The sequence below is a fragment of the Nylanderia fulva genome, unplaced genomic scaffold, assembly GCF_048542155.1.
Source record: "Nylanderia fulva isolate GAGA-0341 unplaced genomic scaffold, ASM4854215v1 Scaffold134, whole genome shotgun sequence".
Lineage (NCBI taxonomy): Eukaryota > Metazoa > Arthropoda > Insecta > Hymenoptera > Formicidae > Nylanderia > Nylanderia fulva.
In genome coordinates this window covers 240,386-265,891 of record NW_028189559.1, presented here as the reverse complement: position 1 = coordinate 265,891, position 25,506 = coordinate 240,386, and the positions used below count along the sequence as shown (strand labels likewise).

At 41.8% G+C, this 25,506-nt stretch overlaps 1 protein-coding gene across 1 annotated transcript; it reads left to right on the top strand.

Moving 5' to 3' along the window:
- The first annotated feature begins 15,792 nt into the window (after positions 1–15,792).
- Positions 15,793–16,341, top strand: LOC114936792 (uncharacterized). Its single transcript, XM_029310104.1, has one exon. It carries the CDS (start codon positions 15,793–15,795, stop codon positions 16,339–16,341), a length of 549 nt encoding a protein of 182 aa, XP_029165937.1.
- The last annotated feature ends 9,165 nt before the right edge of the window (positions 16,342–25,506 follow it).

Sequence of the window (25,506 nt, the reverse complement as noted above, 5' to 3'; positions counted from 1 at the left end):
TTCCGCTACTGGGATGTCACGTCCTTCAACCAAAGCAGCTCTTCCGGATTGCGCCCAGCTGTGGTTGGTTGCAACCCGTTCAGCAACGAGTCACACCTCGTGACTTATCGAGATCTCTCTTGCCAAAGCAGATGAATCTTGGAGTGCTGAGGTCCCTTCCAAAGCCGCTTTAATCTCGGCCTGCGTAACCCGCCCCTCGTTTTGGTTTTGGTTTTGTATGTAATAATTCTCCATTTCGAATTATCCCACGTTCCCGTCACGGCTCCTGTCTTCCAGGTTATACCCCCACCGGCCATGGGGTGCCCCAAAACATGACCGGCCACACCCCAAGGCCGGGCCCCAAGTTTCCCCGGGGAGGGGACGTACGTCATTGGCCGGGGGGATACCGCACCCCGGCCTGACCCCGAGCCCCTTACACACCCACGCGGGGTTTGACACCCACGTAGGCTTTCAGGGGTCCCACACCTCCGACTGTGTGGGCACCGTGACGGGCGGCGCCACCCGGGGGGCCCCACGGACGCTTTGGACAGGGTCGCCGCTTCCCGGCCCTGCCCTACACGCCGTGGCGACGAGCTACCGTGTTACCCTTCGTCGAAGGCCTTCGACGAGGGGGTGCGCCTCCCCGATCGGTCGGTTCGGAAGGGGAAACGGTCCCGACCGACCGGGAATATCCTCTCTCGCCACCGGGCCCCGCCTCGGAAACGTCCGAGCGGCCCCGGCGGCAGGCGGCCGCGGCACCCTCCAGGCTATGCCCCTTGGGTAACCCCTCCGGGCTATGCCCCTTGGGTAGCCGCGGCGCACCTTCTCCGCCACCCTCGGCCCGGATTCGGAAACGTCCGAGCGGCCTGAGGATGGCAAGTCGCAGGGACGCTGGGACGAGAGCACGCTCTCCAACCAGCACCCTGCGACTTCTCTCTCGCTGTCGAGCCCCGCCTCGGAATATGTCCGAGCGGCCTCGACGGCTGACCCGCGTGGTCTCCTCCGGGCAGTGCCCCTTGGGTAAACCCTCCGGACCATGCCTCTCGGGTAATCACGCGTGGCCGTCTCCGCCGACCCAGCCCTGCCTCAAAAACGTCCGAGCGGCCTGGGTGCGGCCTACCTCAGGGACGCTGGGACGGGGACCCAGGCTACCCAGCCTGGAGACCTCCAACCAGCACCCTGAGGCACCTCCCTGCCCTCGGGAACCGCTCCACGAGCGGGCCCCGAGGACCGATCGACATGGCCCCCTCCGGGCAAAGCCCCTTGGAACAACCCTCCGGGCAAAGCCCCTCGGGTGACCATGTCGATCCCTCCGCCGGCACGACCCCCTCCGGGCAAAGCCCCTCGGGAAACCCTCCGGGCAGAGCCCCTTGGGTAGTCGCGCGCGGCACCCTCCAATGCGGCCCGCGCCGCCGACGCCCACCCCCCCCCCAGCTCCCAGAAGGAAACTTCCCCCGGGAGAAACCCCAGAACAAGCCCCCCCCAGGACGGAGGGGAGGGAAACCCCGGACGGCAAAAGGCCGCCTACCCGGCAGGCGTGCCGGGCCACGGAGCATGGTGGGAAGGGAAGCGCCGAGGCGCCGTGCAGTCCCTTCTCCTAACGGTGCCATGCCACCGGGCGTTTGAATTCCGGGTCGCCATCCCTTACCACATACGAGCCGAAGCTCTAACGGGGAAGTGGGCCCCGTCTCCCCAGGAGGTGGAAATCTTCCACCCCCCGAAGGAGAGCCCCCAGAGACAGGGCATGCCCCCGAGACAGGGACAGTGTACCTCGGAAGGTACAGACCACTCTTGGCACCCCTCGCAAGGCTATTTTCTTGCGAAGGGTGAGGCCCCCCTACACGACAAAATGGTGGTCCACGGGGGGGACCTCTGCCGTGCTCTGAGCGATGGTCCTCATCCTATCGAGAAAGACGTCCATCGTGTCGGCCGTGAGGGACAACGCCGTCGCCTTCAGCGAAGTCTGCTAGATTCCGCTAATCAGAAGTTGGATCCGGTCACTCTCAGGTAGGTCCAATCTATGCATCATCGCAAGCTTGTCGATGGCATAGTCGTCGAAGGACTTCTTCGCCGGAAGCCACTTCCTTGACTCTAGCTTCTGCATAGATCTATAAAATGGTACCTTTCTATCAAATATTTTCAAAATTTCAGCCCGTAGGCTCCTCCAAGACTCTACCGTTACGTCACCCTGGGTGTCAAACCATCGACGCGCCGACTTGGACAGCCGACTGGAGGCTGCCAACAGAGTTGCGCCATTCGAAACTCCGTGCACCTGGGCGACCTTGTCCACCCGACGGACCCATGCGTGGACGTTGTCGTCGTTAGCCCTGGCGAACTCAGGTATCTGGTGGGCCAACGCCTGCACTGCCGACCCTGAAGACCAGGACTTCGTCGACCGCCGCTCCGACTCGCCCGCCGGTGATGATCGCATCGAACTCAGGTTGCTTTCGGTAAGCTGATCTGACTGCGGTTGCCTCGTTGCTTCACATCTCTGCTCCATTAACATTTGCACTATCTGCGTTAGTTGCTGTTGCTGCTGCTGCATCGCCGCTAGCATCTGCTGCAACACAATCGTCGAGTGATCCCCAGTACCGGTCACTGACGTCTTTCGCCCTTGGGACGGTCCTGGAATCTTGACTGCCTGCTGTTCGGTCGCGACGGATGGAGCAACGGCTTTCGAAGCGGACCCCGACAACTGATTGCCTGACGCCAACTGACGCAACTCCTGAGCCGGGCCGTGTTTCTCAAGGTGAGTCATGATTCGGTCAATCACGTCACTCCAGGAACCCGTGGTTGCTAATCCAAATTTCGCCGCTTCTGCTTTCAGCTGCTCAAGGTTGAGTTTCTCCAGGCCGGCTCTCTCCATCGTTAAACGAGCACGTGTTCTCACCATGCACGTATGTTACCGAACAAAGAAGTTCCTTGAATAAAGGTCGTTCTTGTTTTCTTCTGAAGGAATGTTATTTTTTGCTTCAGTTTTTTTCCTTTCCGACCGCGTTCCGATAACTGTTTTCGCCGACGATTATCGCTTATTTTTATGCTCGGTCTTGTTAACTATTCTAATTAATCGTTCACTATTGTTCACTAACATCCCACTTCTGAGATGTAAGTTAACTAGTTTAAATATTTGCACGCTTCCTAGTTTAATCAAAAGATATATTTAGGAGACGAGGAAAAGTGGCAAGCGGGCGCGCAGATTGAACAAAGCGGATTAATTATAGTAAATATTAGATTCGAGCAGAATATCTAACACCAGTAATAATTAAAGTAAAGAACTAATATATTTAAAGTATCTTCAAATATAATTAAACAAAAGACTTTCCGAATGACTCCCGTATACCGAACGCGTCTGATCCGTGATACTTTCCGAAGGAGAGTGTCGGCTCTCCCGCCGGTCTCGAGGTGGTTCGCTCTCGTGGAGCCGCGCATGCTCCTTGGACACCCGGTATTGGTGGCAGCAGCTGACGGGCTGACAAAGAACGGTAACAGACATGCGCATGCGTAGCTTACAATATGTGTGTGTGTGTGTATGTGTGTGTGTAATATTATATATATAATTTTTTAAGTATGTTCTGGTTTTAAAAAATATTTTCGAAGCAAAATGATCTTGAAGAAAATGTTTCATGCAACCGATGAATATACAGGAGCAATAAGAAGGATTAACTTTCAATATAAAGGATAAAATTATCATATTCATGATATAACATTAGACATATGTAATTACATTGATATCTACTTATAATTTTTATATTGTTACGTGAGAGCTAAAAGACAGGTGCCGGCGCTTACATGATTCTTGAGACGTTAGGTATATGTCTCGAGAAAGAAAGAGATAGCAGATTCTTGTCTGCGCTCTTCTACCTGAACGTCGAGCCGCCAAGCGGTATATGTATGTACACATGGTTTCTTCGTCATGTGGATAGCGGACGAATGTGACATTTCTTCGACGAGCATAGTTGGCTTTTCCCTAATCAAGATTTTTATGTTGCCACGCTCTCTTTCTCTCTCTATCTCTCTCTCAAATTTCTCGAGCTATTATACACACATATACATGTGTAAAGTATATAAATATATGTATGAAGATTTGCTTTGATTTTATTTTTATACAATAATATGTGTAAATGTGAAACAATAATCTGACTTAAAAAAAAATTTGATTTATAAAGTTCCTAAAAATAATTTTACTCCATTATTGTTATAAACAAAGGACCCCGCACAAAATAAAGAAAAACCGGTGTACAGTTAAATGGGCTGGGGATGGAGTATGTTGTAGTTCAAGACATCCCGATGAAAAGTTGCAATGGGCACAAGCTCCGAAAATGGCCAGTTTTTTAGATAAAATGAGTCAAAAGTTGAAAATGTCGATGCCCGCAATTACTAGTATAAAATAGTGTAAGGAGTTATTTAACGATGTTATTCGAATGTATTTGTAATACATGCCTACACACACGGTACGTATATGTATACAAACTACCGTCGGCATTAGCGTCACCCAATGTGTACCACGTGGAGGTTGCGCGATCGGATTTGCACATCATTTGGGCTCTGATAAGGGCCATTTTTTGTCATTGAAACATTCAAAATGGTTCAATAACTTCTCCTTCGATTTCTTTATCTTGATTATATCTATTAGCAGCGTCTTTTATGTGATTAAGTAATGTGACGCTGGGATATTTAGTATTAGGTTGATGTCGTGCGTATCCTAAAAACCAGAGAACACTTGCAACATGAGCACAAACCCAGTGTTCGTGAACCTGATACACAAGTACAGTAATAACCCGTTATGGGTTCATTATTTTCATCTCCATGAGGTCTGTAAGCAATCCATAATTAATGCTTCGTTGCATTGCGGAATCGAGAGTACACCCGAACTCTAAGAAGGCCAGCTTCATTTCTGTGTTCATCAAGTTCAAATACTTCAGATTCATCGCGCACCAGTTTGTCTTGAATATACGCAGGTGCTAAACGTATCTGATAAATACCGACAGTTAACTCTTTCAAGAAATCAATGTCAAGTCTTGGAAAATCAAGAATCTGATTTTCATTTAAACGATTCCACATGGCATTTCTTCTTGCCAGATGCTCTGTTTCAACTCTCAGTCTCAGTGTATTTTCAGATCTTGCCTTTTGAAGCATTTGTTCAGCAAGTTCCGCGGTAGCTCCATCCATTAGTATAACGTCTCGGTACCTATTGATTATTGCTCCAGCAAAAAAAGCGGGGCGAGATATCATATTCGCCCCGCTCACGTAAATCTTTTTTAAATGATAAAAATAAATAAATCTATCAATATTTATGAATAGGTTTTCTTTTAAATAATGTATACACGTAAACTTAATATGATGCACAACGATTAATAGAAATAATTACTATATCCTAAAAAAATCATAAAAATGAAAAGGTCAGGCCATGTTCAAAAGAAGGTACTCAAAAATTTAAACGATCTAATAATAAATTATCACGAAAAGTAACTGATATGTTATTCAAGGTGCCAGTTCAAAGTGAACATACGTAAAGTGTATATTATCTAAATTTAGTAATAATATATTACCATGAAAAGTAACTGTGATATTTTATTCAAGGTGCAAGTTCACATTGAATATACATACATATAAGTAAAACTGATTACAATTTGATTCTAGAAAATAAGTGCGATATGTTATTCTTAGTGCACAAAATATAATAGTCGTTTATAGAGATTTGATTTGAAATTTATACTAGCCCGTACAATGAAAAATAATTGCTCGTAATTCCAGAGTACCAATTTGTTAATGACTCAGAAAAATAACATGGCGGCCTGCTCTCAAAAAACTATGATGTTTCTCGATGTCCATTTAGAAATAATGTCGAAGCTCTTACAGAATAATTACTACAACATTTGAAATACGAAAAGTATTACATTAGAAGAAAATTAGATTAGAATAAGGATTCAACGTATTTTTAAAAGCTCTACACACACAACAAAGTGAATATACAAAACTATATATAAATACCTTTTTCTTTTGTGTTTCTGAAGAAAATTGTAAGTCAAATGAAACCTTGCACTTTGAGAAACATGTCACTTACTTTTCAGAGTCAAATTGATAAATTTTTTTTGTATATTTTAATGATATTTATTTCTCACTTGTATCTTGAATAATTAATATGTAATTTTCTATTGTATATTACGACAAATAATCAGTAAACTTTTTAAGCGTATAGCTTTATTGTAGTTGACCTGAGAACTGTACATTTATAAATTTTACTTAATATACACCCGTTTCGAGCAACAAGGCAAAGTTCTCTGATCAATAACTTACTCCCTGAAAATACGGTATAACACAAATCGGAAGTTGATACGAAAATTCGAAATTTTACTAAAGAAAGATTGGAGGTTTTTAATTTATACAATTTTCACAACTCTTATTTCAATTATTTATTCTACCCATCGAAAGTTTTTTGAGAGCAGGCCGCCATGTTATTTTTCTGAGTCATTAACAAATTGGTACTCTGGAATTACGAGCAATTATTTTTCATTGTACGGGCTAGTATGAATTTCAAATCAAATCTCTATAAACGACTATTATATTTTGTGCACTAAGAATAACATATCGCACTTATTTTCTAGAATCAAATTGTAATCAGTTTTACTTATATGTATGTATATTCAATGTGAACTTGCACCTTGAATAAAATATCACAGTTACTTTTCATGGTAATATATTATTACTAAATTTAGATAATATACACTTTACGTATGTTCACTTTGAACTGGCACCTTGAATAACATATCAGTTACTTTTCGTGATAATTTATTATTAGATCGTTTAAATTTTTGAGTACCTTCTTTTGAACATGGCCTGACCTTTTCATTTTTATGATTTTTTTAGGATATCACTTACTTTTTAAAGTACAGATATATAGAGCAGCTTTCTAGTAATTCAAGTATCACAAATATATGTATTTTCGATTCTTATCACATAACTTTGTATAAGTAACAATTTATGCAATACAGTTCAAAATAATTGAAATATATGATATATATGTACATATATAAAATATATAATTATATTATAGTATACATATATATTTTATTTAATCATATATGTAAATGTTGTGTATAATTGTAATAACTTTTAACGATACATTGCACATTTATTTCAATTGCAACAGAATGAATTTATATTCTTGTATGAATATTGAAAATAAAGAATGGGCCCCTCCATCGCCCATTCTTGTGAGAACGCAACCATATATTTTTCTTCGTCTCTCCGATTTTAACACGACATACATATTTCTGTCTGATAATTTTTTTCTGGATGATACTTTTTGAAATGTCATGAAGCCTAGGTCAAATTAGAAACTTATTGCACTCGTTTTAATGCAGCGCTTACAGCAGCTTTTATAAAGCGCCAGAGCAGCCGATATTTTATTTTGGCGCTTACGGCAACTTTTATACAGCGCTAGAACAGTTGATGTTTTAATGTAGCGTTTACGACAGCCTTTATACAGCGCCAGAGCAGCCGATGTTTTATTTCGGCGCTTACGGCAGCCTTTATACAGCGCCATTATTTAATCTGTTCTAAGTACAATATGTATGCCCCTTGTGCTCCTTTGGGCCATTTTTTCTTGAACACTTCCATATCATTAGAGTAATACCATTCCGATTTTGTGTCAGCTCTCAACATACACGTGTAGTGACCACGATTCATTTCTTCACCTTCGTGAAATATAGCGCTTATTATCTTGTACTTTTTTTTATTAATCGTGATATTACTCGTCGGCACGGCGTTAATCCGATTGTTGATAATTTTTTTAGAAGCACCGTTTACAAAAGTATATAAATTGAGCTGTATTACTACGACGGATAAAGTTGATTCGATTACGGTTTTCCTTTTCAACACGGTACCCTTACATTCGTTACAATTGCCGTTTATCGTTTCCTATTTAGAAAATTCTACATTAATCAAACTTTGTAGAGTGACACCTTTTTTCTTTTTTAATGTCGAATGTATAGGTAATATTAGCAAACTACTGCTTTCCAGCTTAGTTACATTGTAATTACATTTGACATTCGAGCAACATGTTACGTGCTTTAATTCGAGTTCTCATACATCATTGATGTCGGAATACGTCGACATTAGAGCCGTAAAAAATTCCGAAACATCTTGTTGTGTTCGTTCTTCGAAGCGTTTTCCGACAGATCTTCTAACCGCTTGAATGTTGCAATATTTACGTTCACCATACGCGCAGATAGCATCAGTCAATGCATTCAATGCTTTATTTTTCAGTATTTGTTGCCTAATACGTACGCAATGAAACGCACATTGTAATATTACATTAGCGTAACACGAAACAGCATCGTTATTGCAAAGGCCATATATTTTCCACGTAACTATACTTTCTGGTTCCTCACAATCATAATTCTGCACATCATCAATGATATTAGGGATAGCCCATCGACGATCGTACATTTTCACAACCTTTTTCTCCGACGGATTGATTTGTGGCAGTTCAGATTTGAATATAGATCTCAGTCGATTATATTCTACAATGGCTCTAGAGTTTGCATTAACTGATGCTGGATTGAAATTTATCAAATGTAGGCCTTCCAATTTACTTACTCGTGACAAACCTACATAGGCTTGACCATCACTGAATACAGTCGTTCCTAAATCCATTATTGCATTGTTACATGTAATTCCTTCGATTATAAATAATTCGACATTCTTTAATTTGTCTCTCACAGTTTTCAAGACCATGTCTGACAATTGCGTATATTTTGGCGTAGATTCATGACTAACCGGTAGTTGAAACATTCTATGGATTGTCAAGCCATTGATATTGAATGCTGCGATACCCGTGGGAGCAGATATGGCAGTCGTTTTTTCCAAATTTATTCTGATCCAATGTTTAATCGTTTCAATTAGAAAACTTTTCCCTGTACCACCCTTGCCACTTACGTACAGTCGCAGAATCTGATTCTTGTCTTGTAAAACTTGGCATACTCCATCAAAGACTCTTTTCTGGTCTTTGTTCAATTGCGACATCATTTGCGATAAATCAATCGGGTCGTCAATGTTACCAAAATCTTCCAGATCTTTCATTGCGTCGTCAGCTTCTATCGGATTACAATCCAGTTTATCGTCATCGGATTTGTCTCTGTCTGCTGTTTTCAGATCATTTTCGCGCTTCTCGATTAATTCAGCAACGTTCTCAAAAGCTTTCTGTATTTCTTCGAGCCTTTCGTGATATTTCATTACCTTCGTTAAAACAGACTCTGAATTCTTAAAGGCATCCGTGTAAGTCTCGAATGTACCTTTGAGTTCACTCAAATCTCTCCATGGTTTGAACAGAAGAAGTTGCGAGTAAAAGTATTTTTCGGGCTCAGTTTTTATATTAAATCGATAATGGTTAATTAAATAACCCTCGTTTTTTTAAAAATAAACCCGATGCCAGTTTGTAACACTTGACTTCGTCATTATTTGACATCTGTTTCGTAATTTCCCAGAATCTGGCAAAATTGTACAAATTCAATGATTGTAATTTCTGAAGTCTATTTGGATAGTAATCATCGATGAGTGACGAACATTAAATATTCGTAGAATTTTCATCAAGAGCTTAAATTTTATTAAATGTTTTAACTTTTCTATTTCTCACCTCATTAACATCGATCCATTTGACCATGGTATCATTATCCGTACCGTACAAGGGATTCCCTAATAGTGTATCCGCAGCTTCTAAAGCACCGCATTCTCTGTTATTTAATGAACGCATTGCAAAATTCCACAGTTTCGATGCCAAGGACTTATTCGAATCTATCACTTCAAAGTTTGTATTGCATTTTTCCGACTTTGTCGTGTATTTTGTTAAATATGAGTATAAAAACTCTGATTTTTCTCTAGTAAATTGTATGTCCATATTTCCCTCCCAGGCTAATTTGATAGACGAATTATAATTATTTATAAACCTTTCCGACTCTTTGCGAGGAAGATCGTACAATCTGCTCTTACTGCGTAAATTTTTTCTACCGACTATCGAAGTGATAACGTCTCTTAAAACGAAATTCTTAGTAACTGGCCGAGGAAAATCGAACCGACACTTTCTGTATATATTAGTTTCCGTTTTTTTCGTACGCATGCAATACGAGTTATGTTTATGATTCTGATCACTTATTACCTTATCGTACAACGTTGGCGAAACATTTTCATCTGGAATTTCACACGTTACGTATTTTTGAATAAACGTAGCAACTTCTTCATCCGGCGATTTTCCTAATACTGGAGCATCTTTTATCCAAATCATACAATGCATGTGCTGGATACTTCTACGTTGATATTCCAGTCGCCAGAAGTAATGAATAACCTTACCTATTGGATTATCGGACGAACAAATAAAATCAATCATGGCTTTGAATTTTATGCACATGAATCTAGAAGTACTTACAGGATCGTATACGATTAGTTCGCTGATGCCTAACTTCTCTTTATCGGGATTCATATCTCGTAAATATTCACCCAAATCGGACCATTTCATTCACTAGGACTCAAAGTCAAAAACCACGTCGCTGGACCGTAATGCAAAGTCATGCATTTTACATTATTGGACGGTTGTCGCCAAAATTGATCCGTATTTCTCAATTTTGCGAAAATACTCATTAAATTCGATTCTAATTGGTAACCTTTCAATTCGTTCAAGTATCTACCAGCAGTGTATCTCTCTCGTGGGTTAGTAACCATCATCGTATAATAGATACCACTTTTCAACTGTCGGTAGTTAGCATCATTGAGAAGGAAGAACAGATACTGCAGATTCAACCTGAATCTACTATGTTTCGACATCAATCGTGTTCTAATAAATAAATATTCCGGCAATGCAAAGTTTCTATCTTCTCGTTGTCCATTGACACCATCAGGATATAAATCAGGGAAACACATGACATCCAGATATTTATAACGATTATCCATTGGAAAATCTTCAATTTTCACCATTTGATAAAGCTTCAATGCAGATTCGTTATCGATTCTTTTCGCGTGTATTGGGTATATTGTATACTGATCGTTAATATCCGAATGTTCAGTGATTTGTGTGAGAAAAGCCGTACGTTTTAAAACGGTTTGATCATTATTGTTTTTGTTTTGCTGTACATTGTACAAATTCAATGCTAGTAATTCCTCAACCACCTCATTTATTTCGTCATTGTCGCTTTCCTCATCGACAATCCTATATTCTGTTTCCTGCAACTTATCCTTTAATAGATCATCAGATGACGCTGGAAGACGAATTTTTGAGTAATGGGGATTATTTTCTTTCAACCATTGTAAAGCCTTATACATTTTATTAATATCTACCAAATTTTCCCAAACCACTTTAGATTTCTTGGGTATACCTCGAACGAGAATGTGCAACTCGTGATTCTAATTTATAGGATTTTCCGGAGGACATACCTTATCCAATGTTTCTTGTAAAGGCAGAGGCAAATGAAATGTTCTACCTTTTCCTAAACAGAGTTGGATTATATAAGTTTCTTGATTTAAAATGTGCTATATTTAAATCATTTAATTATTTTTTTCGTTCAAGTCGATTAACAGCAAAAACTGCATATACGTAGGTATGTATTTGACTCTACTGCTATTACTTGAAACAAATACATTATTCGATATTAACAAATTGGAACTCTGGAATTACGAGTAATTATTTTTCATTGTACAGACTAGGTTTAAATTTTTGAGGACCTTCTTTTGAACATGGCTTGACCTTTTCATTTTTATGATTTTTTGGAGATAGGGTGAGAGAGGACGAATGAGGGTAAGAAAAGACGAGATAGGCGAAAGAGGGTGAAAGAGAACGAAAGAGGGTGAGAAAGTACGTACGAGGGTGAAAGAGGTGAGAGAGGGTGAGAGAGGACGAAAGAGGGTGAAAGAGGACGAAAGAGGGTGAGAGAGGGCGAAAGAGGGTGAAAGAGGGTGAGAGAGGACGAAAGAGGGTAAGAGAGGACGAAAAAGGGTGAAAGAGGCGAAAGAGGGGTGGGAGTGGGGGTGGAAGTGGGGTGGGGTGGGAGTGGTGGCGAGGGCGGGCGGGGGCGGGCGGGATGTGGGTGGGAAAGGGGTGGGTGGAAGTTGAGGGAGGTGTGAGTGAAAGGTGAGAAGAGATTTATACGCGGACAGAGAAGAAGAAGAAGAAGAAGAAGAAGAAGAAGAAGAAGACGACGTTACTTCATTTTTCATGAAAAACGTCACTTTTTGACCGCTTGTATTTCCAGAACCGGCTTGACCGATGTTATTTTTTCTTGGCTCAAATTACTCGTGGCGATGCCGCCGTTCAGGTTATATTACGTGCAATTCAAAATTTTTTATATTTTAGTAGTTCTACATCCCCAAAAAATGGACTTTGATGGTGCAGGATAAGGAGACTTGTAGTGTCTTTTAAGGTCTTTTAGGGTTTGAACATGGCCGGAGACACTACCGCGTCTCCTGATTGTATTGCATCGTTCTTTTGTACTGGATTTTCATATTAAAACTCAGTACCACCTTAAGAGTGTTTATTCTTTACGGGCGTGTTCCGCGTATATGAGAGTGTACGAGTGATTCGAGAGAGAACGTCCGGAGGACGTAACAGTATGTATACACGTAATAGAATTTGGGGTAAAAGTGAAAAATGTTGGCCATTTGAACCAACACCACAATCACCGTCCCCACCACCATCACCGTCATCATCACCAGATTACTTGTTGCAATCTATTTATTTTGCTTGATTAAATAGGTGTACAACATATGCGAAGAATATATCAACGTTTCTGAGAGTAGATATGTATATGTCTTCGCGGAAGGTGTAAGAGACATGTCTTCGTGGAAGGTGTAAACATGACGATAGTCAACTACTGAGCAGCCGCTAATTTTGTTTCGGCGAAGATCATCTTTTGGAAATAATTGCAATTGCGCGTTGAAGAACAAAGGGATGATTGGGATATATAATGCAGGACCGATGCAGCTGCCGGGCCATAGTACGGTGACATTCGCGATCATAGTAGTGAGTGAGTGAATTATACAAAATGGAGAATGGCGAGCAAGACGTGATGGTGATCTCCGACGAGATGGAGGTCATCATGATCTCCGACAGCAACAGCGACGCCGAGATGTACGACCCCGAATATGACAGGAAGGCCAATATCATCTTAGATGATATTGAAGAGATGGAGGTTGATGTCGTACCCATTGTTGAAGAAGACGATGGTGATGATAAAGAAGAATTGGAAGAACTGCAACCACTCCACGACGATGGGTACGACAGTGGAAACGCTGTTCGGAAATCGTACCACTTACGTACGCTAGACGTACGGGCAATCGCAACCCTCAACAAACACACGAGAATATGCATTGCGATGGCATACGTCTCATCATAGGGGTCGGTGAGAATCTGTATTCCTTGTTTCATAAAAAACAGGGAAAAATTCGCAACCATCACAACCATCGAGAGGCACGTGACGATGCGGTACAGAGATGTACCGCATCTTCATTGGATTGATTGCCAGGAAAGAGTGTTCATACTCTTCCTGGTCAACTTGTGCCCAATATGTCAAGGCTGTAAGTATATATATATGTATAAAAATAAAAAATAATATATGTAAAAAAAAATATATATATATTGTAACCGTTGATTTTTTATTGTCCGTCGGATCGAAAAGGATCCGGGAAATAGGGCCGATGTAAGTGGCCAACGGCACACCTTCGGCGCGGAAAGCGGGAAATTCGCGTAAACACAAAAAAATATGTTTGATTGGGCGCCAGGCGCGAGATTCGCGCCACTCTGAAAATTCACAAAATCGACAAATGACTTTTATAATTAGTAGATCATCCCGAAAATTTCCGCGACGGCGATAATCGACTCGCTCAGGTCGACAGGGGGTAGAGGGGGGAGTTCGGACGGGAGAAAGAACGGAATTCGAGAGAGGCTATTTGAAATCGCTCAAATATAACAAACATTAAATATATTTAGACAATGATGAACGAAGATAGACAGAAAAATAATTGTATGAGATCTTGAGTACAATGTTAGGTCAAGAAAGAAAAGTAATATTCGTTCGATAGATTGCGGAGAGATCTCCGCTTTAACAACGCCGAAATACAGATAAACGAGGCCGAAATTTAATTCGGAAAATACAATACGGCGTATGTACAGCCGAGACGCGGCGCGTTGTTATTGTTCCACGCCTTTGAGACGACCCGACGCGAGGATATCGGACGACACGCGGGACCCGGAAGTAAATTCGCACGCCTACGTGTCGAATAATTATTAACGCACGAGACTTAATACGGTCCGTGCGACGTAATTAATTCCGATGGTTTTAGGCAATACAAAATTTCCGTAAACTCGAGTAGGTCCCGCGCGACTTGCAGTCAGGGGGACCTGGGGAGGGGGCCACGTATCCCCTGCGGGCGGACTTGTCCTCCCGCATGGGTGCCTGGCCCCCTCTCACAGACGAGACGTGACGTGTGGGGCTCTCTCACCGGGAGCCGTTGGGCACCGGTGGGAAGGCAACACCGTCCACGGAAGGGGGTCTCTCTCCTTCTGAGAGAGGCCTCCTGATGAGGGCCCCTTCAGTGGACCGCCGAACCAGACCACCCTCTTGGGGGTCCGGGGGTTGCGACACTGGGGAGGCGAGGGGCGATGGCTCGAGCGGGAGTTCTCGAGCCATGGCTCCGCCCCTCAAACTTTTTGGGAGGGCGCTGCATGAGGTCGATGTCGCCTTGTGCCGCAACCGCGTCGATACCGCACAGTCATTGACTGTGCGGTCGGGGAGGTGTCTCAGCCGCAAGGTTGAGGCGGCTCCCGGGAGAGTTATGGGCGGGGAGGTGGTTTCCGAGACGGCATGGGTTACCAGCATCCTCGGCACCCCCCATCAAACGCCCCGGGTAGGACATCCTCTGGGAGACAGGGACAGGGAGTCCCACATAACCCTCACCTCTACCCGGAGGTGAGTGGTACCATGAGGTTTCCCCAGAGTTACCAAAAAAAAAAAAAAAAAAAAAGGTCCCGCGCGACTTCCTTTGAGATCGCTCACGCCGGTCGTTCCTCGCAATATTTCACAAAGGATCCGAAGACGGCACGGATAAGAATATGCGCGAGAGAGAATACGCTATTTAGGATGCGTGACTTTAAATTATCTTCTATTTTCCGATCTAGAAACTCTAACAGACGAGAACGGTACAGTAATTACCAGACGATACCTTAATTTTTACATTAACGTGACAAAAATCGCGGCGACTGTCGGCGTATCCGCGGGAGAGAGAGTCTCTCTTAATATACGCGCGGGAGAGAGCACGCGGTCGGCCGGGCGCCGGGATAAACTCTACGCGGAACGAAACTCTAAATCAAACTCTCAAAATCACGAAATTACCGGTGAATCTATTAACCGGCCGCGGCCGTGACACGCTTCTCTCCCGAATACGGTACTCACAAAGAATTCAGCGGCTTTACAATATTACATATAGGGCCGTTCGTCTCACCGGTATCGCCGGGTCCTCGTGTGCTTCGGCATCCGCGCAGGAACCTCTGCTCTCCGGAACGTCTCGCCGAACAGTGACGAGCAAGAGGCCTGCCGGGATCACGCCGATAATAAATTTGGCATTTTCCACCCGTGGCGCTCCTTATCCTGGCAGGGCCGCCGGGTGCTGAGTTTACAGCGGAAGCTAGCCATCAGGCTCGTCCGCGGATACCGGACGCTCCCATTGGAGGCGGCTTTGGCGGTGTCAGGGTCCATTCCCTGGGACCTGCTGGCGGGGGCGTACAAACAAATGTATGATCGAAAGGATGACCTCCGCCGGCGGGGTCGCATCATGACACCGAAGGCGATGGAGGCGGCCCGCCGTCTGACTAAACACCAGGCGGTGGAGAAATGGTCGGAGGCTCTCCTCCGACCAAAAGCCGGACTGCGGGCCGTCCAGGCCATCCAGCCAGTACTTCAGGAGTGGCTGTTGAGAAAGCCCGGACTCTCATATAGAGTCGTGCAGGTGCTCACCGGGCACGGGTGCTTCGGAGAGTACCTGCACGACAAGGCGCGGAGGGAGCCATCGCGGAGATGCCACCACTGTACGGAGGTCAGGGACACGGCGCAACACACGGTCGAACATTGCCCAGCTTGGGCAGACCAGCGCCGTGCCCTGACCAACGTCATCGGGGGGGACCTTGGGCTTCCCAGCATGGTCAAGGCCATGCTGGAAAGCCCACTTAAATGGGAGGCGGTCGCCTCCTTCTGTGAGGACGTCCTCACGCGGAAGGAGGCGGCCGAAAGAGAGAGAGAGGCCGACCCTGATGCGCCCCCAATGCGGCGCAAGAGGGTCGGCCTACGAGGGAGAAGGTTTGCCGCCCAGGCGGCGAGAGATTGAGGAGATCAAGGAGGGGGCGGGATAGGGGAGAGGGAACTTGCTCTCTCTCCCCGATCCCGCTCGATAGAGGTGAGAAGGAGGGCTCCTTCGGGGACCAAGGCCGAATCCCAACCAATTCTGGGGAAGGAGGGAGCCCGGTCCCCGAAGGAGAAACACCAACGGGAGAGGCGGAACGGAGGGGGCGCGATCCCACCCTTAGGGTGGGCTCAAGCGTCCCCTCCCTTCCGCTGAGGGAAACTGCCTCCAAGGAGGGAGTCTCCCGGGAGAGGTCCCGGGTGTCTGGCGCCGGATCCTAACCCCCTTCGGAGGCAGAAGGGGCGCCAACACCCGAGACAGGAGAGTCCGCAGAACTCAAAGGGCGGGGGCCCTTCGAGTTCATTGCACGCGACTCTCCACGGAGGGGAGAGGAGTGGTGGTGGTCCCCACTCCTCTCCGCCTGGCGGGCTTGCCCGCCAAACGGGAGGGGCGCACCCGAAAGGGGTGCGTCACGGCGCTTCGGAAACCCCGGTTGCATGCGAAAGCGATTCCCGGGGTTTCCGAGTAGCGCCAGGAGGACCACCGACTGGTTTAGCGGGTCGGGAGTTGGGCCCTCAGCCCTCTCCCATCCCCGCATAACCCAAAGCCTCACCCGAGGCGGCGGGTATGTGTATACACATTCCAGTCGTAAAAAAAAAAAAGGGCCGCCGGGTGCCCCGCGGGGCCCTGCGAATTTTCTCGATGTAAAGTTTCTCTCGCCGTTCCTCTTTTCTTCCGCATTGAGTTCCGTTGTTCCTTTATAGGGGCCGTCGGGAAGACTCCCACGAGCGCGCCTCTTTGCAATTCCTCCCAAAAATCCGCCAGATCGATTGTTTGATCGATGGTGGAATTCCGGTGTATCCGGATCTGCGGAGCTCGAGGCAGGGTCTCTCCCGCGCCTTGCGTTTCCGGGGCTCTCTCGCCTCTCGCGAGAGAGTGGCCATCCCCGTCTCTGGCCGGAATCTCTGCGGAAGAAGGAACATTTTACGGCGGTACACAGGTTCTTAACGGGAGGAGCAATCCAGAAAATCTAGGTGAAAATGATATTTACCGGGTGTGATCCGGACTTGGTGGCTTCTGCTCGGTCCTCTATCGTCCTCTTCGTCCTCTTCGTCCTCTCACTCTTTCTCTCTATTGGTTTCCTCGGTTGAGACACGTACCCTATGCAAAATTGCTCGCCGAAAACGCCAAAAATCGCTCAAACAAAAATCATACAAAAAGTAATTCGCGAAACGGATGCGCGAAGCGCATCCTCCGACGCGGTAGAAAACGCAAAATGATTGTTCGGGTGCTCTCTCTCTCTCAAAGATTGGCGAGAGAGCAAAGGTTCCCGAATTTCCCGCCTTCCCGGCCGGGCCTTCGGCCCTTGTGACGGACAGTACAAAATGTCACGTCACAATATATATAAAAATATATATAAAAATTGTGACGTGACGCTTTTGAGAGCGCCGTCACAAGGGCGAAAAGCCCGATCGGGTAGGACGCGGGGATCTGGAGCGCCCCTCATATCGGGGAGGGTGCGATCCGTTTGCGTTGTTTTGTTTTTATTACCGTATTTTTGCTAGAATTGCAATTGCACGCAGCGTCGGCCCGTCGATAAATAAAATATATATTTATTCTACAAAAATAAAATATTAATTAATTAAAAAAAAAAATGTTTCTCTTCTTCGCGCCTCTCTTCTTCGATATCCTTATAAAAAAAATAAGCGGTAATGTATAAAAAAAATAAGGCGGTAATGTAAAAAATTATGAATAAAATATATATTTATTATACAAAAAAAAATATTAATTAATTTAAAAAAAAAATGTTTCCCTCCTTCGCGCCTCTCTCCTTTGATATCTTTATAGAAAAAAATAAACGGTAATAATGTATAAAAAAAAATTAGCGGTAACGTATAAAAAAAAAATAATGAATAAAATATATATATTTATTAAACAGAAAATATTTATTAATTTAAAAAAATGTTTCCCTCCTTCGCAACCCTCTCCTTCGCATCTCTCTCTCGTTCGCCGCAGGCTTGAGCCGCTGAATCTCTCTCGTTTGCCGCTTCTTCGAGCCGCCGACTCTCTCTCGTTCGCCGCTGAATCCAGGCTTGGATCCCGAGCCGCCGAATCTCTCTCGCCGCTACTTCGCCGTCTCTCTCACTCTCGAATGCGTGCGTCTTCTCTCTCGAATGCGTGCGTCTTCTCTCTCGAATACGTGCGTCTTCTTTCTCTCTTAATGAGACCGTCGCGTGCGCCTCGTAAGATAAAATTATCGATTTTCTCTCGCCGCGTCTCTTATCTCTAACCTCGTAAGATAAAAATATCGATTTTTTCTCGTTGCCGCTGAATCCAGGCTTGGATACGACAATGTCCTTGACACGATAATTATCTCTCGCAAAGTATGTAACGGGTGGCGCGCAAATAAAGTACACCATGATATATACATATAGTATTTATTCGTCTTATATTTAATACATAATTATATATAAAGTTTTATTATATATTAAAAACTAAAGCCACCAACTCGCAATCGACAAGTTGGTGCTTGTTGCAGGCGTCGCTAACGCGTATCGCATTCAGCAATTCTCTAGCATCCGTTACAGTGGATGCAATATTGGAGAATTGTGTATACTTGATATCGATCGTTGCAATAAGCGTCGTCAATCGATCAAACATTATTTCGATGCATGAATCGACCTCGAACATACGACGTAACGTCGATTCGACCATCATCATGCGCACACCCGCTGATTTGAAACTTATTAGCTTGGTATCGTTTATCTTGTGAAATCGCACTGTTAGCGGCCCGACACTTATGAAATTATACACATCGTTATTGGGGGAGTCATTGTTCAGATAATTTTGAATAGCGTGACGTTGCTCGTAGAGTCCTTTCCACGTTTCGAGAGATAGTATTAGCTGTTTTCCCCGATGATCTCCTATAGCAATCTCCACGTAACTCGGCGGATCCACTCTGATGCCGATTTCGAGGAATTTGAATTCCGTGGCCGTCAATGCGTATCGTCTTCCTAGTAAACGAACCGCACGAGGCTCCAGCGAAACGCTGTAAAAATTAGATAAAAATTAGATAAAAAATTATAACTCGTAAAAAATATAAAAATATAAAAAGATAAAAAAAATACAAAAAAGTTATACTCGTCGCATTTCTTCTCGCACGTTTCATCACGTCTCGGCATGTAGTAATTCATGCTGCTGCTTCTTTGAACCGAGGGTATTAAAAAGTGAACCGTCAGTTAGAACAGTCGACAAGAGACTGATCGTATAAAAAAGTACTAATAATCGAGTAACGATCATTTTTAAAATATTAGGAGAAGGGGTAAATCGAATTCTTAGAAATATATCTGGAGGGAAAGAACAAAGAGAAATATTTAAAAATATTAGAAGAAGGGATAAAAATAATTCTTAAAAATACGATTGCGTGAGAAATTTTTAAAAGTAGTGGGGGTAAAAGGAATTCTTAGAAATACGATTGCGTGAGAAATTTTTTAAAGTAGTAGGGGTAAAAGGATTTCTTGGAAATATCTGGTGAGGGAGGGAGAGAAATAACAAAGAGAACAATATGTAAACAATATGTTTATTCAAAAAACGGATGACTTTGGCCGACCACCAATTAAATAATTTAAAATTAATTAATGAAAGGCTCGTATAAATTAACAAAATTTAAAAAAAAGTAAATATTGTAGGCCAACTAAACGAGCAATTAAATAAGATCTAAAGATTTATTAATAATTAAATAGTTAAATTCTCATTCCGTTAGAGAAACAATATACAGCGTAAACGTTTCGACTGCACTACAGTCTTTTTCAATACATAAAAATCAAATATTAAAATACAAAGTTAAATATTAAAATACAAAGTTGGTTAAACATTAAAATACAAAGTTAAACGATTCTTCGCTGATGACCAATAGATGAGTAAGACGATTGGTCTGAGATTCCAAGTTTTGCGACATTTAATCATGTTGTGGATATTTTACGCGAATTAAATTAATATCAGAGAAAATTAAAAAATTTATCAACTTACATTATTGTTTTAACAAGTTCTTCTTCTCGACATTTCAAGTGTGTGTTGCGAAGTCTAAATAACAAATATCAAGTTAGAGAGCGTGATGTATCTATTTATTACCAATGTTTTTTCTAAACTATGATTCAGCTAATTTTTTAAGTATGTCAAAATAACTACTGTGCAATTCGGTGTCTGTTTAAATTAATTCCATTTTTCTGTTCTTTAATGTGGATTATTTCAGATATTAGCCTTTTGTGGTAATTCTTTTCATGATCCATAATCTTATTGTTAGTGTTATCCCAGTCAAATGTATGCTGTTCATTTAGAATGTGTTCCGTGACAACCGAATGTTTAGCAGAGTCTAATTTAATATTATTTTTATGTTCTTTAAGTCTCGTTCCTAACTGTCTTTTTGTCTGTCCGACATATGTGGCGTCACAATCATTGCAATTCAATTGATAAATAACATTAGAATTTTTGGGACAATTGTTTCTGTCTTTTTGAACTCTTATGAAGTCATTCAATTTTTTAATGCAACGGTATCTCACCAATATGTCAGGGCTTTTTATTGCTAAAGCGACTTTATCAGAAATCGATTCTTTATATGATATGACAAAATATTTAATTAAAAATAACTGTGAGACGACCCAACTGGCTTAAATTGATTCTTATTATTAGTTTGATGTCATATACAAGAAAAGGCAACGTTTCGACCTTAGGTTTAGGTCCTTATCAAGTCTTACAAAATCTTTAGTACAATATATAATTAAGTTTTTTCATTTTACACATTTCAATATAAATACTGTGGCAAGTAAAACGTTCAGTATGGATGGTAAAGGCGAACATAAGATTTGATAAGGACCTAAACCTAAGGTCGAAACGTTGTCTTTTCTTGTATATGACATCAAACTAATAATAAGAATCAATTTAAGCCAGTTAGGGTCGTCTCACAGTTATTTTTAATTTTATTCATCACTGGCGATACAAGATACCTGCTATTAAAATATTTAATGTTTGTATTTGTGGTATTGATATCTATTATATTGTTGGTATTATACTTGTTAAATTTCTACGTTGAAAGATGTTTCAATCTGCGTTTTATTTCTATGAAAATTAAGTCAAGAGGATAACCATTGGATAGCAAAATATTAATAGCTTTCTCTATATTTTTTTGTGAAATAGAGGATGTGATAGCAATATAGCTCTATCTACCAAGCTATAAATTGTTCCTATTTTATGACAAGTCGGATGATTTGAAAAAAATAAGAGTAATCTACCTGAAAATGTCTTTTTGTGATACCAATCTAAATAAATTTTGTTATCTATTACTTTGATCATTACAGGGTTTGTCCGGAAAGTAATGCGTCGCATTTTTTTAAAAAAGAATTTATTGATCGCATAGGTAAAACAACTTAAAATTGTTCGAAGTATGACCCTTCTGCGTCAATACATTTTTGCCAACGCGATTTCCATGCGTCATAAGATTTCTGGAACTCCTTGACTGGGATGCTGTTCAGGGAGGCCGTCGAAGTAGCTTGTACGTTGTCAACCGACTCGAGCTGTTGTCCTTTGAGCTCCCTTTTCAGCCGAGGAAATAAAAAAAAGAAATTGGGATTATCTGCACAGAGTTGCTTGAGTTCTCCACAAACTTCCACTCGGTGTTGCTTTTGCGCATCGGTCAACCCTCTGGGCACAAGTTTTGCGCAAATCTTCCGCATGGCCAAGTCTTCCGATACAATCTCGTGAACAATCGTTTTCGGCAAGTTCAATAATTCCGACATTAAGCGAACATTCATTCGACGGTCTGAATTCAATAATTGGCGCACACGAGTCACATTGTCGTCCGTTCGCGATGTTGACGGGCGTCCTGCGCGGGCCTCGTCGGCGACCTCCTTCCGACCTTCTCTAAACATCTTGTGCCATCTGTTTGACTGCGATTTGGAAAGGCAATCGTCCCCGAAAACTTTCTTGAGCATTTCAAAAGTTTCCAGCGGCGTCTTGTCCAGCTTCACGCAAAACTTTATCGCATAGCGTTGCTCTATCGTTCTCTCCATCACAAGTTCGACGCGACCACTAAGCAGAGGTTCACAGAATAAGCCGTCCTAACCCTCCAAGCGCATGGAAACAATTGAGCGACCTACCGTTGGAAAGCTAAGGGTACCCCCCTTCCTCCCCAACCGGTCCCATCGCTCTGCGATGTATAGTCGCGTCACAAAAAAATGCGACGCATTACTTTCCGGACAAACCCTGTATGTCTAAAAAGCTTATACACTGATTATCCTCTTTTTCTAATGTAAATTTTAGTCTATCGTTATAATTGTTGAATTCGTTCAAAACATATGTAATATTGTCAACGGAAGTGCATAAAATAATGTCATCTACATAACGGAAATAAAAAGGCAGTTCGCAATTTAAATTACTAATTACCAATGTTTCCAAGTCCTGCATGACTATATCGGCAATGATCGGAGAAAGTGGGGAGCTCATAGGAGCCCCATAAATTTGTTTATAAGTTATGTTATTGAAAAAATAGAAGTTAATATAATAAAAAATAGAATAAATAATAAAAAATAGAAGTTAATATAAATTTTATCATACTTATAAAATCATTTTTGGGAATCTTAGTGTGTGACTCTATAAAATGCCATCTATTATTGATACCGTTTAATGCAAGATCTATGGAAACATTAGTAAATAATAAAACAACATCCAGTGAAATTATTGTGTCGGAATATTTTAGTGTTTTTCCTGATAGAATGTTGCATAAATCAAAACTGTTATTCACAAAACTGTCAGCTCTAGGAAGGCTACCTTTTAAAATTTTATGAAAAAAGAAAGCAATATTATATAAAGAAGCATTTATTGAGGAAACTATTAATCTAAAAGGAATATTTTCCTTATGGACCTTGAATAGCCCATAGGCTTTGGGGAGAAAAGAATCACTAGAAAATAAATAATAATATTCCTTCTTGTTGATATCTTTTTTCAACCATTTTTTTTTAAATTATTAAGTTCTTTTTCTATTTTTGTTGATGGATTATTTTTGACTATGGTATACGTAAAATCGTCTTTTAAAAGACTTTCAACTTTTTTTATATAAAATTCTTTATCTAATGCGACTATAATACTGCCTTTGTCTGCTCTAGTAAATAAAATGTTAGGGTTTTGATTGCAGAATTTAATTGTGTCTTTATGCATGAGAAGTAATTTTTCTTGTGTGTACGTTTTTTTGTCATTATTTTTTAAAAATAAAGAAAATAGTGGAATGACAGCATTACAAATTGAAGTACAATTTCTGATCCCGTTAGAATTACTCTCTATATCTTTAATGAATTCGTGTATGGCTACTTTTTTATTTATGTTAACTGGAAGACTGAAATCTCCCAATTGCAATAGATAAGTTACATTAGGAGGAATATCCTCATCAGTTAAATTAACAAACCATTTCTGGTTAGTTTGTTGTAAAGGATTATGTGTAGCATCACGAAAACTGTTAGCAGAAACAGTATTATCAACAATATTTGTCGATAATTCTGTTGTTTTTAATTCAATAGGATCAGTATTATTAATGTACTCTGTTTCATGTGATTTACGTAGCCATAGAAATTTTTTCTTATGTATGAGATATAACTTTTGGTTGAACAAAAAAAAAGAATTGCAGTGATAATTAAAAATCTCCTGCCAGATATAAAATGGTAAATGATTTTGGAGAATTTGGTATTGCCTTGACCGTTTTTTATTGAGTGAGTTTAATGTTCTAAATAAATCAAATATCTCTATGTTAAAAATTTCAGTTCTAATATTACGCAACAAACCACGCATCCTATTTTTTGATTTATAGTGATAGAAAACAAATTTATTGTTACAAAAATTACGCAAATGGTTGAGAAACAGACAATATCTCTTACATTCCTTTAAAAACTTCAACTTCGACATTGCTCTAATTATCGCATAATTAAAATTTAGCCAAGATTTTAAGTGTTTTAACGTTTCTAAACCAAAGCAATGATAAATAAAACTAAAATTAAACCGGTGGTATTTGAACGGATAATTAATCCTACGCATTATAAGGCCAGCGTTTATTAAAATTAATTAATGAAAGGCTTGTATAAATTAACAAAATTTAAAAAAAAATAAATATTGTAGGCCAACTAAACGAGCAATTAAATAAAATCTAAAGATTTATTAATAATTAAATAATTAAATTCTCATTCCGTTAGTTTTTTTCGAGTCTATTTACATACACGAGAAAGGACTCTTCCGCCTCTTCTTTTTCATTTATGCCAGCGATAACTGCCGTAATCAAGCGCTGGGCCATGCAGTATAGAACATTTCCATCCTCCCAGCCGTGCTGGGCCGTTGCAAGCCGTGATGATGCTGAGTTAACCACGAGGCCTGGCGCCTTTCCAACTTTATAAGCACGCTCCATGGTACAGGGCATGCAAAGAAATAGTGCGACAGAATATATCCTCTTCTCATTGCCGTTTCCTTCACAATAAATCGTTTATTTAGGATAAATCCTTGCAGGTCGACAAACGTTGGTGCAGACATGATCTCTTCGATGTGAGTCAGTCGAGAGATATTACGATACTCTTAAGACATCTCACATCATCTTGATTATGTATCCTCTTCCCCCTCTTTTACACGCGTAGTTGTGTAAACATTTTTAGATGATTTTGCGTAAACATTGATCAACGGGGTGTACTGGATCACGCGATCGTGCATGATGAGACAATATGCTGTGGTAATATTAGGTATATTCTCCTTACACTCAAACTCTAATCTTACATCCACTGTTGCGCTCTTGACCGATTCGTTTTGTCGAGAACAATCGATAATCACAAACGGACCATGACGTAGAAATAACGAGACGGTGAGGCTCGGCTCGAGATACTCGTATCCGTAATAATTTTTGCAGAAACGTACATACGTGTCATACAGAATCGACCATTTGTTTCTATCAAACTCCAGATTCATATCATCGTACGGATAACATTCCGAGTTCAGATAGAGTTTCACGTTAGTTAATTTACAGTTGTCAAATCGACTCGTATCCTCGGACATGATGTTTTTCCGCCCTGTCTGCAGGGCAAAAATTACATATCGCGGCTTCTCCAGTTGAGTCGCGGTCTTAATGGC